This window comes from Bacillus rossius, chromosome 2 (genome assembly GCF_032445375.1).
Source record: "Bacillus rossius redtenbacheri isolate Brsri chromosome 2, Brsri_v3, whole genome shotgun sequence".
In the NCBI taxonomy this organism is placed as follows: Eukaryota; Metazoa; Arthropoda; class Insecta; order Phasmatodea; family Bacillidae; genus Bacillus; species Bacillus rossius.
In genome coordinates, this window is record NC_086331.1 from 17,031,063 (window position 1) to 17,046,194 (window position 15,132).

The following is a 15,132-nucleotide window of genomic DNA, read 5'->3' on the forward strand; positions in this document are numbered from 1 at the left end:
GAAACCCATGTAATTAGCATTTAAATAAAACCGTGTCTAAAGTGGAATTGTGATACAGACACTATTATATTTAAGTAAGTCAAACGGGTGATATAGTGGCGCTTACGACCATGGAATAGTGCTGTTTATGCCTCATAAATAACGATTCAAATAGAATCTGCTCTTCGCATGTGTTTCCATTATAATAAATAAATTTTAACTTTGTAGAATTTAATCATAAAAAGTTGAGACCAGTCAAACTCGTGTAATTTTCTTATAACCAGTTTAACTCTACATACATAGTCCTAAAATTGCAGACCAAATGTATATTTTCTCATCTCACACTTAATATTCAAGCCGGATAATATGTTGTACACAGATATATTTTTGATTGTTTTTATTAAATCAAACAGCCGATAAACATCATACCATTCAAATGATAAGCTGTAGACATAATAATCTCACATCATAAAAAACACAAATATTGCAGTCAGCTGTTTTACAAGTATGTGGCATTGAATTACAAAAATATAGTCTAGGGTGTGTGTATATTCGACAGCCCATTTGAAACACTTCAATATAAATTCACAGTCTTAGTAAAATTTTAATGTAATATATGTATAGATATATTTTTTTTTCCTTTATGAACATGGAATTAAATATTTCGCATTTTTATTTGGTGTGTAGTTTCACGAAGATATTGCTTTTACAAATTCTCGCCATTTGTGATTAAAATGATGTTGGCAATGCATTAATCTTAACATCCTGTGGACATATGCGCCTTTAAAGATAACTAGATTTGATGGGATGGAATTGAAGTACTGACTTATTGAAAAACAAATTAGGTAGTTGACTTATTTCGAATAAACTCTCAGCCTCATTGCTGTATCAAAAATTTTTCCACTGAAAATTTCCAGATTGTTACAATGGCATTTCATTTATATAAAAAGTGAAATAATAAATAATAATAAATTGACGGATTAATGAACTGAAGAATTTGAGGATGCTCACCACGTTCGAAGGATGACTTGAAGAAACCTTCTCTTCCGAGTTCAACGATGAATCACTGCCTCCTTCGGAACCTGTTGGCAATACCATACAGTAAGAAACTAAACCAGTAAATGCTACTTGCCAAACTAACAAATATTATACAAAAATCAATTTTACATGTAAGTTTCCGAACACTACCATCAAGACTGTCAGGTGATTCCATTGAAAAAATAAGAACAATAATTGGAAAAAAACATTCTTACTTAAAATGAATATTAATATTATATAATTTTTTCGAACAGACTTTAAACCACATATCAATAAATGTGTAAAATATTAAAAAAAAATTATAATTATTGTTCATTGCAACTTAGCCACGAACCAGCAAATCATATTTCCAATAAACCGATTCCTATAATCTGTGTGACAAAAGCCTAAATCATATTTTCTCTTCATTAACAAAATGGCCGATGCAGTTCCGTTACGTGGCCCGAAACATGTACGAAGCCAGCACGACATATGGTCCAAGCCGGGCAAAGGCCAAGACAAATCTATATATCAACACAGGAAGCATGCAAGGCAGGCACAAGGTCCAAGACAGGAAAGAGGCAAGTGAAAAACGTTAGAAATTAGTGTTTAAATATACGTCCTCTTGAAGAACGTTTGTCCAAAATGTGTGGTTTTTTCGTTGTATGTGAGTCTCACGTTGTGTAAAGACCGAAATATATTAATTGAATGGTTAAGATTTCTTCTTACTTCGCAAAACGTAGGAAAATTAACTAACGTGTGAAGAAAAATTAACATCGAGAGTCGAGCAACATACAATAAAAAAATTGATTAAACTACATGCATCTGAAAAACAAATTCCATGTTGAAGTTATTGTAGCCATTTGGATCAATTGTAGAGAAAGATGGAACCAGATCCTATTGTATCTTGATGATCGAATTGAGGCGTGTGTTCAAATTTAAATTTCCCCAAATAATATATATATATGTATGTATTTCGAATATGCTGTAATTTTTTATTTGTTTTATTTGTTTAATTTGATTTAATTTTGTCTTAGTACTACTTATATGTTAGTCTCGCTATAGTTTTGTTTCTCCCCCGTTCTTGAACATTTCTTTGCGGTGTACCCTAACTACGGAAATGTTTTAGATTGCTTCGTAGGCGCGGGGTGACACTAGTGTCACCACTACTCCACCTGTTGGCGAGCTATGTCGCGTTCACGCAGTTCTGGTTCGGGATGCATTGCAGTAGGTCAGTATCTACACTGCGCCTAACCTACGCCACTGTAGGCAACCCGCAACACGGGGAGCCGGGCTGTGTGTTCCTGGCCACAGCGAAGCCCGAGGCAGAGCCCAATCCTGCGGCGCTACTGTTTTAAAAGTGAGCTTCTTCCCTGAAATGTTGGCCACAAATCGGGAGAGCTATTTAAAGTAACTTCTCTTCAATAACGTGTCTATGAAAAGGAAGTGCCTACTGGAAACATACAGTGCAGTTGTTTGCAAATTCTTTCGTCCACTCTGAAATAAACTTTCACGAAGCTACCCAAATATCGTTGCAGTAGATTTTTGTCATAAAAACGTTTTTTCTGTTCTTTATTTTTTTTTTTTTTGGGTGCAACTTTACTTCGCACTATGGAACTGGACTTTCCCTCTTTATGGTTAAATGTGTGCTTCGAGGCAGAATGCATGTGGCTCCAAGCTGCGTGTATAATAACTGTTCTGAGAACATATAGTGCATGGCCCCAAACAAGCTATTGCGGAATTACTTGAGTACTTAATGTGTCGTAGTAATTTTCCACAACAAATAGTATTTCTAACAACAATGCTTACGTATCCACTTACATTAATATTTAAGGGCAGCTTGAAATTCATAGTTATATTAATTTTGAGCCGAATAATAGTGAACTAATTATGTTCGGACATCCTATAGCATTAACTTTACCGTTCTGTGGATTATTTTTTTAATAAAGCGTCGTAACGAGGGACTCTGGGATATTTGCTAGCTGGTGTTATCTCTGGCAGCGTGGTGTTTATTGGGAAAAGGCTGCGGTATTTCTGCACGATTTAATATTATAGTGATTACAGCTTTTCAATTTAAAAGAACTCGACTGTTAAGATTCTCTGCACAATACCTTCACAACACAGGATATTGAAGTGACAATTATTTAAATTCCGTTTCAGTAGCCTATTCTTGCAATTGGAACTATTCTTGTTAACTTCATAACGGACTTTCATCTAGTGACTTTATTCCTTATAAAATTTGTGGCGGTCAATGTTGAACTCAAAGAGGAGTTAAACTTTTACTCATTGCAAGACTTTAAGTACACTCTGTTATTTGAGTCGTGGTGGTTCTGAAGTACATTTTTATAATGTTTAAAATTATTTATTTGTTATTTTTAAAGCACTCTTGTTATTAATGTAGTTTAGCGGTGCATTTATAATTTTAAAGTAGGTCATCATTCAGCACTTGCTATGTTTATAGCAAGTCTTTGGTAACCTTTTTAATTAATATGTGTATAAATTTCAATTCCGTTTTTAGCTGTTTTAGTAACGTTATTTCGAGCGTTTTGACCCCAGTTTGTAGCAATGATTGGTATTTAATTTTCTGTACTGTGTACAAAGTTATAACTGCAAACTTAATAAGTGTTTGAGAAATTTAATAAAGTGGGATAACTCTTTGAATGTCGATATTTTCTATTTATTTCTATCTTGTGGTATTTTTTCTACCCTGCATATTTTATGTTGTATTCAAAGGCAGCCTCTGAACTCATGAATTAATATAAGAGATGCCTCAGTAACATATCGTATCATTCCGGTAGAATCCTGAAGATCGCATTAAGTGTATCATATCGTATCCTTATGATAGTACCCTACTGATCGTAACGTACCGAATGTATCTTACCAAACGTATCCTACCTATCGTATCCCATTATATCATGTCGTTTATATCCTGCAAATCGTATTCTATCGTATCTTACCGAGATGAATATGCAAACAAATGTTAGTCCTAAATGACGATTGTGTATTTCAATGTGCGTCCTTTTGGTTTTATATGCGTCTTCTTTCATGAATAATGTGCGTTATAAAAGTACGTCTAAATTGTGTCCTAGATAACATATATATGTATCTTTTGATGAATGTGCATCACATTTTGTGTGTCCTAAATGAATGTGCGTAGTGAAGTCTGTAGTAAGGAATACAGATTAAATGTTCAGATCATCTTGGTCTTGTAGTAAGCATAAAGCATTTTTCAGGGATTCTAAGTCCTATAGTAAAATACATTATTCTTAGTCAGTTGTTCTGTTTGCTTAGACTAGTGTATAGTTTGCTCTAAATAGGTTATTTCTTGTTTAAAATGGGTGACAGGTATCAAGAAAGGATGTATCGTGGTTCTGATAAGCTTGGCCTAGATTATTGCCGTTGGTGTTATCTTGAACGTATTGCATACTTGCTAAAGACCAAGACGCTTGGCCTATATGCTTGTATTTTGCAATATAGTAGTCATAATGTGCACTGAATACAGAATAAGTGGTAATTATAGTGATGTTGTGTAACATATTTATTCAGGCGGTGAGTTTATCGCTTATAGAGTGCAGTGAAGATGATTAATTTTAATAATTTTATTTGTGCTAAAAGGTCTTGGTTTTTGCCTCGAATGAAGTTTGAACCAAGGATAGAAATTAATATATTAAAAAGTATATTTAGTTAAGTTTAGACATTTTCAAATATTTATATTAATAATCAGAATTTTTTAATATTGCGGACAATATGACATCGGCGGCTTCCTAGGATCTGGTAGATTGGTCACTTAAAGCTTGTTCGGGACAGTTCGCCATATTTGAATTAATAAGTATTTTTAAGCCAAAATAACGTTTTCATACACCAAGGATCGCACTAAAGACTCAAATCAATCGAACAATCCATATAATATAAGGTAATTTTTTTATTTGGAAAATTTTCCGAATTATTTTGTTAATAATATCAGCATTTTCAATAATCTGGTAAAGATGGCTGGCAATATGGAGAATGCTAAGACATCTGATGGTATAGTGACTGACTCTAATGCATTCAAGAAAGTAAAATATAAACCAATATGATTGCAGTGTGTATTTGACAGACGTGTACAATACGCGACACTTGCTTCTAGTAGCAAAATTTAAAAAAAATTGTGACTTGGCCACCATCAGTTGCTGTTATTATGCCTACATATTAGAAAATAACAAGTCTGAATGTGTGTTATTTATATATACCTATTTTAATTCTTGGTTTTAAATGAGTCTCGATAGCCATGTGTTCAAATTCGAATGTTTTCCATACCAGAGGTCCTACCTACTTGTTATGATTCTAATCAACTCGTTCCCGTGTATAAAAAATTATATTTAATTTGTACATAATGGTAGTAACCACACTGGTAGGTAATGAATAATCGACCTTATGTTTACTAGAGAGAGTGAAGATGGCACACTCTAGGAACAAACAGTAGCAACAAAAATGGAAAAATTATGTCATCCAAGATATCGATCTCCAGCGACGAAATCAAGGTGGCGTCTGGGATGTCAGAATCCAATAAAAGTGAATCCAGCAGACGAAAACAAGTTGACAGTTGTGACAACAGAATTCATGACGTAGGAATCCTGAAGACGAATACAAGATGGCGTCCTACAAACAATCGAAGAGTGTATCTCAAGAGCGCTAGTCTCAATGGTGGTGAGGCACTCGATGGTGATATAAAAGTAACGAAAAATGCAACATTTGGGAGTAGGACACTCTATAGTGCTGTAACCGTAAAGAAACGTGCAATATTCATGGTTTGGAAACTCTAAATGCGATGCCAACGTATCGAAATTGCGACGTTCTTTAGTGTGGCACTCAATTCCAAGATGGCGGCCGGGGTCAAGGTCACCTAAGATGTCCACCGTGATGTCATAATCCAAAATGGCAGACCGATGCACTAGGCACCTCATTTAGAACCTAGCCATGTGCAATATAACTGAAAAGTTACGTCTCGACATCGAGTGAAATATGCGTTGAAGTGACTAGAAGTGTCTATAGAGTATGGTCCTATAACATCCTTGTGGTTCATAAAAATTTTCTCTTTAGGCATATACATATTACATAGGTGTAACTCAGATTTGTTTCCAAATTACACAATTCGATTTTTAATTGCTGAACAGTTATTAATCAAAATTATATTTCGTTAACTTATTTATAAAAATTATATTGTATTTACTTCTAATACATATTATTAACAGAATGCACAAAATTATCTTGTAAAACTATCCTTCCCGTGATAATATAATGTTTCACATTTAAAGTTATTTGTATAGGTGTTATACTGAAATAAATTGAATAGAAATATTTCTCCAACGAACTGTTCATGCTAATAAAGTGCATGTTCGTGTTGCGCTACTAAGAATATCACTGAAGTTATCAAAAAAGAAATATATGTCTGGACCTTTCAGTACGAATCCCAACAGAAAAGGTAGAAGCGAAGATGGGTTGAGGGTGGGGGTACTGACGACATCCCTCACTGAAATGTTTAAAGTCATGCAGCACTGAAAGCTTGACCTACTTGGTCGCTGTATCTCCGCTGCTGCCGGCGCAGCTGAAGTTCCGCCAACAGCAACTCCGTCGACATCTGGATCCTGATGTTCCTCCGGCAGGCGGGCCTCCGACTCTTTCAGCTGTTCGTGAGAAATACTTCGTGAAACTGTGTCATTTCAGGGAATTTACATATACCTACTTATTTAAAATTAAAACACAATGTTTTTATCTAAGTAAATTAGAAACCTTGATTCGGTATTTGGATAATGAAATCTTTCAAGGTAAATTAAGGATTACAACAGATGGAGGGAGGTGATAGGAAACTATCACCCTATCGCCTCATTATGTGGGTAAAAACTAAAAACAAGTAAGATGTTGATGTTTGAGAATTTTTGTAACTGATAATCACAAATTAAAGTAAAAAAAATTATAATTCACATTTTATATATTGTTTATTAGTTCATGGCACCATAAAGGCTCCTCCCATATGAAAGAGATTAAATTCTGAAAAATATTCCCCACGCCCCTTCTTTTCTATCGATTTCCGAAAAATGTCCCGTGCTGTTATCAGCTGTATGCGCACTTCTAGTCATCCCTCGACAGTAAAAAATATGTAGTCGCAAGTAAAATTAAATGCTAATAAAATTAAAAATATATGTTGTGATGTCATACAAGTGGTGGCCTTCGGCGAAAGAAAACAATATGGAGGACATAATTATAGAACTGAATAAGATGGTTTTAATATCATAATCCAAGATGGTGGCTGTAACCTAAAATGCATAATGGTGGAATGTTTTACAGTAACATAACAATCTTAGAGTGGAGCGCACCGATACCTAGATGGTGGCAATCAAAAAGTTCTTCGATGTTATAGATCAAGGTCAAGGTCAAAGACAAATTTTATAGTCAAAGGTCAAGCAAAAAAGTAGTATACGAATGTTCCTCCGAAAACAGGCTGCAGGCTGTGGAGCTGTGTGTCCTTCCCGCCATCTTGGATTGTGACGTCACGGCGGCCATCTTTGATGAGCGTAACAGGACACCGCGTAACGTGACACTTTTTCGTGCGTGCAGCCGGCGTAACGGGACACAGCGTAACGGGACACAGCGTAACGGGACAAGTAGATCACGGCGGCCATCTTGGATCCACCATTTTGGATGACGTCATTTTGTTTTCTAGAAAATTCCGACATTGTGTTGTCCGCCATTTTGAATTATGATGTCATCGTTGCAATTTTCGTTATGGTCGCCATCTTGAACTTTAGACTTCATCTTGAAAATCTTCAATTTTTATGTTAGAAAATCGTGAAAATTTTTAAAAATCATTAAAAAATTTAAATAATCGAATTAAATAAAAATCTTAAAAACCACTGTTTAAGTTATCGTTACGGTCGCCATCTTGGATTATTTAAATGTTGCATATTTCGTTACACCCGCCATCTTGGTTGAGTACTATACCATTCTTACACTTTACGTTACGACCACCATATTGGATCCTATTAATGTTGCAATTATCGTTATGGTTGCCATCTTGAAATTCAGTCACCATCTTGAAATTTAGACGCCATCTTGGAAATCCGTAATTTTTATGTTAGAAAATCGGGAAAAATTCCAAAATTCATCAAGAAATTAACTTAATAGAATTCCGATTGATTATATCGATTACCGTCCTAGGTTCGAACCCGGTGAGGGCAAAAAATAAAAAAATCAGATCCTTCCACCACAGAAGCCACCTACAGACTGACCTACCTCCACCAATAACAAGGTATTTACCATCAGCTGGTATGACATCATGTCCGCCATCTTGTCTTCGTCCGCTGGAGTCCACCATCTTGTTTTCGTCTGCTAGAGTGTGCTGACGTCATGTTAATATATTGTTCTGTTCTCCATACCTTTAACCTTGTATATTAACATTAAACTTTGACCTTGAACTTTGACCTTGACCTTGAACTTTGACCTTGACCTTGAACTTTGACCTTGAACTTTGACCTTGACCTTGAACTTTGACCTTGACCTTTGACCTTGACCTTGACCTTTGACCTTGACCTTGAAATTTGACCTTGACCTTGAAATTTGACCTTGACCTTGAAATTGGACTTTGTCCTTGAAATTTGACTTTGTCCTTGTCGGCCATCATGGATCCGACATTTTATGTTCAGTACATGCTAGCAGGAGCCACCACCAGCCGGAGTACGCCATCTTGTGTGTGTACTTGTATTATAGAGGACATTCCCATCTTGATAGTTTTATTCTAACCCGCTACAGTGCAGTAATCATTTATTATGGAGGTGCCCCCCACCATCTTGAAATTCGACCACCATCTTGAAATCATGTAATAATGTAGCTAGAAAAGCGGGAAAAAAATCCAAAATTAATTAAATAAATTTTTAATCCATATAATGATTGATTGGATCGACTAAGGTCCTTGGTTCGATCCCTGGCCGATACAAAACATCTTTAATTTAAAAAAAAAATACTAAAAAAGTGTTGGTTTTAAAAAAAAACACCGCAAGTTCTTTTAAAAAAATTTATTACATAAATTCAATAGGAAACGAAACGTATACACACATTACACACAGGAAACGGAACGTACACACAGTACACACAGGAAACGAAACGTACACACAGTACACACAGGAAACGAAACGTATACACACATTACACACAGGAAACGGAACGTACACACAGTACACACAGGAAACGGAACGTACACACAGTACACACAGGAAACGGAACGTACACACAGTACACACAGGAAACGGAACGTACACACAGGAAACGAAACGTATACACACAGTACACACAGGAAACGGAACGTACACACAGTACACACAGGAAACGGAACGTACACACAGGAAACGAAACGTACACACAGTACACACAGGAAACGAAATGTATACACACATTACACACAGGAAACGGAAAGTACACACAGTACACACAGGAAACGAAACGTACACACAGTACACACAGGAAACGAAACGTACACACAGTACACACAGGAAACGAAACGTATACACGCAGTACACACAGGAAACGGAATGATCACACATACAGTATCGGAAACACACACGCTTAGTTGGAAATCAGAATACAAGAAATAAAACATACTTTAAAATATATAATAATTTATTTATTTGTCAATAGTACACACATGAAAGTTAAACAATTTATTATTGTATGTAGCCAGCTTTCCGAAGTTCTTTAAGTATGGACGATACTTCCTCGATATACGAGTAGTTTCCTCTACGAACAGATGCCACCATCAGTCTTAGCCGGTCATCCAATATGTTTGGTTGTTTCAACGATGTGTTATCAATCTCTTCTGTCACCATCTTCCTTGCACGTTTATAATAAATATTATTATCTCTGGTGTCTACCGTTTTATCGTCATCCACAAGGTTACTTTCGTCATCGAGCCAGTGATTATCACAAGCTTGATCAGATTTATTTATTGCAACACGTCATTTCCATCGTTTCGGTCTCAATCCACCATCACAGTCTTCGCTCTTACATGCTTGAGGTGCTTCAGCACAGTCTTCGATCACGCCATCAGCTTCAGAGTCACTGTAGCAATCACCGTAGAAGGCACCGTCTTCACCCAGATTACCGTATGAATTCGATAGCGTTGACGTCGAAGTGTCTTCATCTTCATGCTTCATTTTTAGGAGTCCATCATTTTTACAAAGTATTGTGAATCTACTGAATATCGGCTTGGTTGTATTCTCACTTTTCACGGTGTTGTTACTTCCATTAGTTTCAGTCTTCACGAAGCCATCAGCATCCTTCAATTTATGTTCTTCAACATGATCGATCGATCTAATACCATCTCGCTCAGGTCAAGGAAAAATTATTGTTGTATTCTTTAGTCTAGTGGATCCATCGATGTGATCTATGACGTAAGTAGGCTTGGCTTTACATGTTCTACCATGTATTTTTAATCCGTCAATTCGTGTTAACAACCTGATACACCGATTACAGCTTAACATTTTGCGTAGTGGGTTTTTAACACAATCATTCTTCTCATACCGTTCAGCATTCTTTATCAAGGTAAACACCTTGCTACAGTATCTGCAGTGATGTTGTTTTGATACAGCTACATACATCGAAGGCTCCAAAAGGCTCCAATTGCTCCAACAGCTTTTTGTTTCATCAGCGCCAATGATATTTGGCTAGAATGCTACGAGTTTAAGAGACTATGAGGTCTCAAGGCTACGAGTCTAAAAGGATCTAGCTGGTTATGACTTATACATTGCTGCGGCGAGTCTGCATGGCTAAAATACCGCGTGGCTACGTAAAAACATGACTATGAAGCTACAAGGATACAAGTCTACTCGGCTCCAAATAAATGCAAGACGACATGGCTACAAGAAAACTTGGATACAAAGCTTCAATTCTACGAGTCTACAAGACTCCACCAACTACCTTCGAGTGTTTAAAGCTCCAACTGCTCCATCAGCATTATGTTATAAGATTACAAGGCTACTTGCTTACGTAGCTACAATTCTATGAGGTCCCAAGACATCATGACTACACGACTACGAGCCATGAGGTTACGAGACTACACGCCTACGAATCTTAAAGTTTACGAGACTGCAAGGCTACAGAGCTACGAAGCTTCTAGAACACAAGTTTATGTGACTGCGAGGATACAGGACTTCAAGTCTGCATGAGTTCTTGACTACGAAGCTACTCGTCTACAAGGCTCCAATTACCGTATCTTTCTTCGACGGAATTTTCTCTTTTGCTCCAACTGCACCATCAGCTTTATGTTATAAGATTACAAGGCTACTTGCTTACGTAGCTTCAAGTCTACGAGGCTCCAATGCATCTTGACTGCGAGATTACGAGACTATACGATTGCAAATCCTCAAGGTTACGTGATCTCGAGGCTATAGGTCTATGAGGCTTACAGAACGCATGGTTACGAGACTGCCTGACTAATTGGCCGCATGGCTACGAAACTTCATGTCTCTAACTGACTAAAATAGCACCATTCAGTGGTGAGAGTTAATTTATCTCATGCAAAGGTACTTGTTGCAAGTAGTTCCGCTTTTCAACAACAGATATCGCCACATGTTGCTTACAGATAAATAAAATTTATTTCTTTTATGTAGGATGCAGGATGCTCACTAACGCCCGCAAAAGAAGCACGGCTTCGGAAGTCACCAAGGAGAAGGAAATTCGTCTTGTACGTTAGTGCTTCACAGATGTCTCATGGTATATTACTAGACTGAGTAATAATATTTTTTTTTATTTCCACCTCATTAAAAAATATTGCAAGTGACGATTTAGTAGCCGAAAATCACTAATTAAATGTAACTTTGAATAAAATGACATGTCTCATTAAGAGTAAAACTCCTTCATGGAGAGATCGGTTTCTCAGAAATAACCAGAAGCACTTGGAGAAACCACAGGAATGATCGCAAGCACACGGAAAAAACCTTCATAATATTGACAAGAATAATCAGGAGCACACGGAAAAAACCTTCATAATATTGACAAGAATAATCAGGAGCACACGGAGAAAAACCATCATAATATTGACAAGAATTATCGGTAGCACACGGAGAAAAACAATCATAATATTGACAAGAATTATCGGGAGCACACGGAGAAAAACCATCATTATTTTGATAAGAATAATCAGGAGCACACGGAGAAAAACCATCATAATATTGACAAGTATAATTAGGAGCACACGGAGAAAACCGACATAATATTGACAAGAATTATCGGGCGCACACGGAGAAAACCACCACACATTTTCTTTGATATCATAAAATTAAAAAAAATTAAAAATAAAAATAAATTAATAAAAAATTTAAAACAAAAAAAAAATCTACAAAAAATACATAAAATTCTGGCTTGTACTAAAACTCTATCTTTGCTCAACAATGATAAGTTTACAAGCTAGCAGAATATATTTATGTATTTTTTGTAGATTTTTTTTTTGTTTTAAATTTTTTATTAATTTATTTTTATTTTTTATTTTTTATTTTTTTTATTTTATGATATCAAAGAAAATGTGTGGTGGTTTTCTCCGTGTGCGCCCGATAATTCTTGTCAATATTATGTCGGTTTTCTCCGTGTGCTCCTAATTATACTTGTCAATATTATGATGGTTTTTCTCCGTGTGCTCCTGATTATTCTTATCAAAATAATGATGGTTTTTCTCCGTGTGCTCCCGATAATTCTTGTCAATATTATGATTGTTTTTCTCCGTGTGCTACCGATAATTCTTGTCAATATTATGATGGTTTTTCTCCGTGTGCTCCTGATTATTCTTGTCAATATTATGAAGGTTTTTTCCGTGTGCTCCTGATTATTCTTGTCAATATTATGAAGGTTTTTTCCGTGTGCTTGCGATCATTCCTGTGGTTTCTCCAAGTGCTTCTGGTTATTTCTGAGAAACCGATCTCTCCATGAAGGAGTTTTACTCTTAATGAGACATGTCATTTTATTCAAAGTTACATTTAATTAGTGATTTTCGGCTACTAAATCGTCACTTGCAATATTTTTTAATGAGGTGGAAATAAAAAAAAATATTATTACTCAGTCTAGTAATATACCATGAGTCATCTGTGAAGCACTAACGTACAAGACGAATTTCCTTCTCCTTGGTGACTTCCGAAGCCGTGCTTCTTTTGCGGGCGTTAGTGAGCATCCTGCATCCTACATAAAAGAAATAAATTTTATTTATCTGTAAGCAACATGTGGCGATATCTGTTGTTGAAAAGCGGAACTACTTGCAACAAGTACCTTTGCATGAGATAAATTAACTCTCACCACTGAATGGTGCTGTTTTAGTCAGTTAGAGACATGAAGTTTCGTAGCCATGCGGCCAATTAGTCAGGCAGTCTCGTAACCATGCGTTCTGTAAGCTTCATAGACCTATATCCTCGAGATCACGTAACCTTGAGGATTTGCAATCGTATAGTCTCGTAATCTCGCAGTCAAGATGCATTGGAGCCTCGTAGACTTGAAGCTACGTAAGCAAGTAGCCTTGTAATCTTATAACATAAAGCAGATGGTGCAGTTGGAGCAAAAGAGAAAATTCCGTCGAAGAAAGATACGGTAATTGGAGCCTTGTAGACGAGTAGCTTCGTAGTCAAGAACTCATGCAGACTTGAAGTCCTGTATCCTCGCAGTCACATAAACTTGTGTTCTAGAAGCTTCGTAGCTCTGTAGCCTTGCAGTCTCGTAAACTTTAAGATTCGTAGGCGTGTAGTCTCGTAACCTCATGGCTCGTAGTCGTGTAGTCATGATGTCTTGGGACCTCATAGAATTGTAGCTACGTAAGCAAGTAGCCTTGTAATCTTATAACATAATGCTGAAGGAGCAGTTGGAGCTTTAAACACTCGAAGGTAGTTGGTGGAGTCTTGTAGACTCGTAGAATTGAAGCTTTGTATCCAAGTTTTCTTGTAGCCATGTCGTCTTGCATTTATTTGGAGCCGAGTAGACTTGTATCCTTGTAGCTTCATAGTCATGTTTTTACGTAGCCACGCGGTATTTTAGCCATGCAGACTCGCCGCAGCCATGTATAAGTCATAACCAGCTAGATCCTTTTAGACTCGTAGCCTTGAGACCTCATAGTCTCTTAAACTCGTAGCATTCTAGCCAAATATCATTGGCGCTGATGAAACAAAAAGCTGTTGGAGCAATTGGAGCCTTTTGGAGCCTTCGATGTATGTAGCTGTATCAAAACAACATCACTGCAGATACTGTAGCAAGGTGTTTACCTTGATAAAGAATGCTGAACGGTATGAGAAGAATGATTGTGTTAAAAACCCACTACGCAAAATGTTAAGCTGTAATCGGTGTATCAGGTTGTTAACACGAATTGACGGATTAAAAATACATGGTAGAACATGTAAAGCCAAGCCTACTTACGTCATAGATCACATCGATGGATCCACTAGACTAAAGAATACAACAATAATTTTTCCTTGACCTGAGCGAGATGGTATTAGATCGATCGATCATGTTGAAGAACATAAATTGAAGGATGCTGATGGCTTCGTGAAGACTGAAACTAATGGAAGTAACAACACCGTGAAAAGTGAGAATACAACCAAGCCGATATTCAGTAGATTCACAATACTTTGTAAAAATGATGGACTCCTAAAAATGAAGCATGAAGATGAAGACACTTCGACGTCAACGCTATCGAATTCATACGGTAATCTGGTATTAGATCGATCGATCATGTTGAAGAACATAAATTGAAGGATGCTGATGGCTTCGTGAAGACTGAAACTAATGGAAGTAACAACACCGTGAAAAGTGAGAATACAACCAAGCCGATATTCAGTAGATTCACAATACTTTGTAAAAATGATGGACTCCTAAAAATGAAGCATGAAGATGAAGACACTTCGACGTCAACGCTATCGAATTCATACGGTAATCTGGGTGAAGATGGTGCCTTCTACGGTGATTGCTACAGTGACTCTGAAGCTGATGGCGTGATCGAAGACTGTGCTGAAGCACCTCAAGCATGTAAGAGCGAAGACTGTGATGGTGGATTGAGACCGAAACGATGGAAATGACGTGTTGCAATAAATAAATCTGATCAAGCTTGTGATAATCACTGGCTCGATGACGAAAGTGACC

At 36.7% G+C, this 15,132-nt stretch overlaps 1 protein-coding gene across 1 annotated transcript in view; it reads right to left on the reverse strand.

Moving 5' to 3' along the window:
- Positions 1–15,132, reverse strand: part of LOC134528847 (uncharacterized) — a 217,637-nt gene that overhangs the window by 99,269 nt on the left and 103,236 nt on the right. The window contains exons 16-17 of the mRNA XM_063362514.1: positions 6,548–6,659; positions 991–1,061 (exon numbers count right to left, since the gene is read on the reverse strand). Coding sequence (XP_063218584.1) covers positions 991–1,061; positions 6,548–6,659 — 183 coding nt within the window. The remainder of the gene's footprint in view (positions 1–990; positions 1,062–6,547; positions 6,660–15,132) is intronic.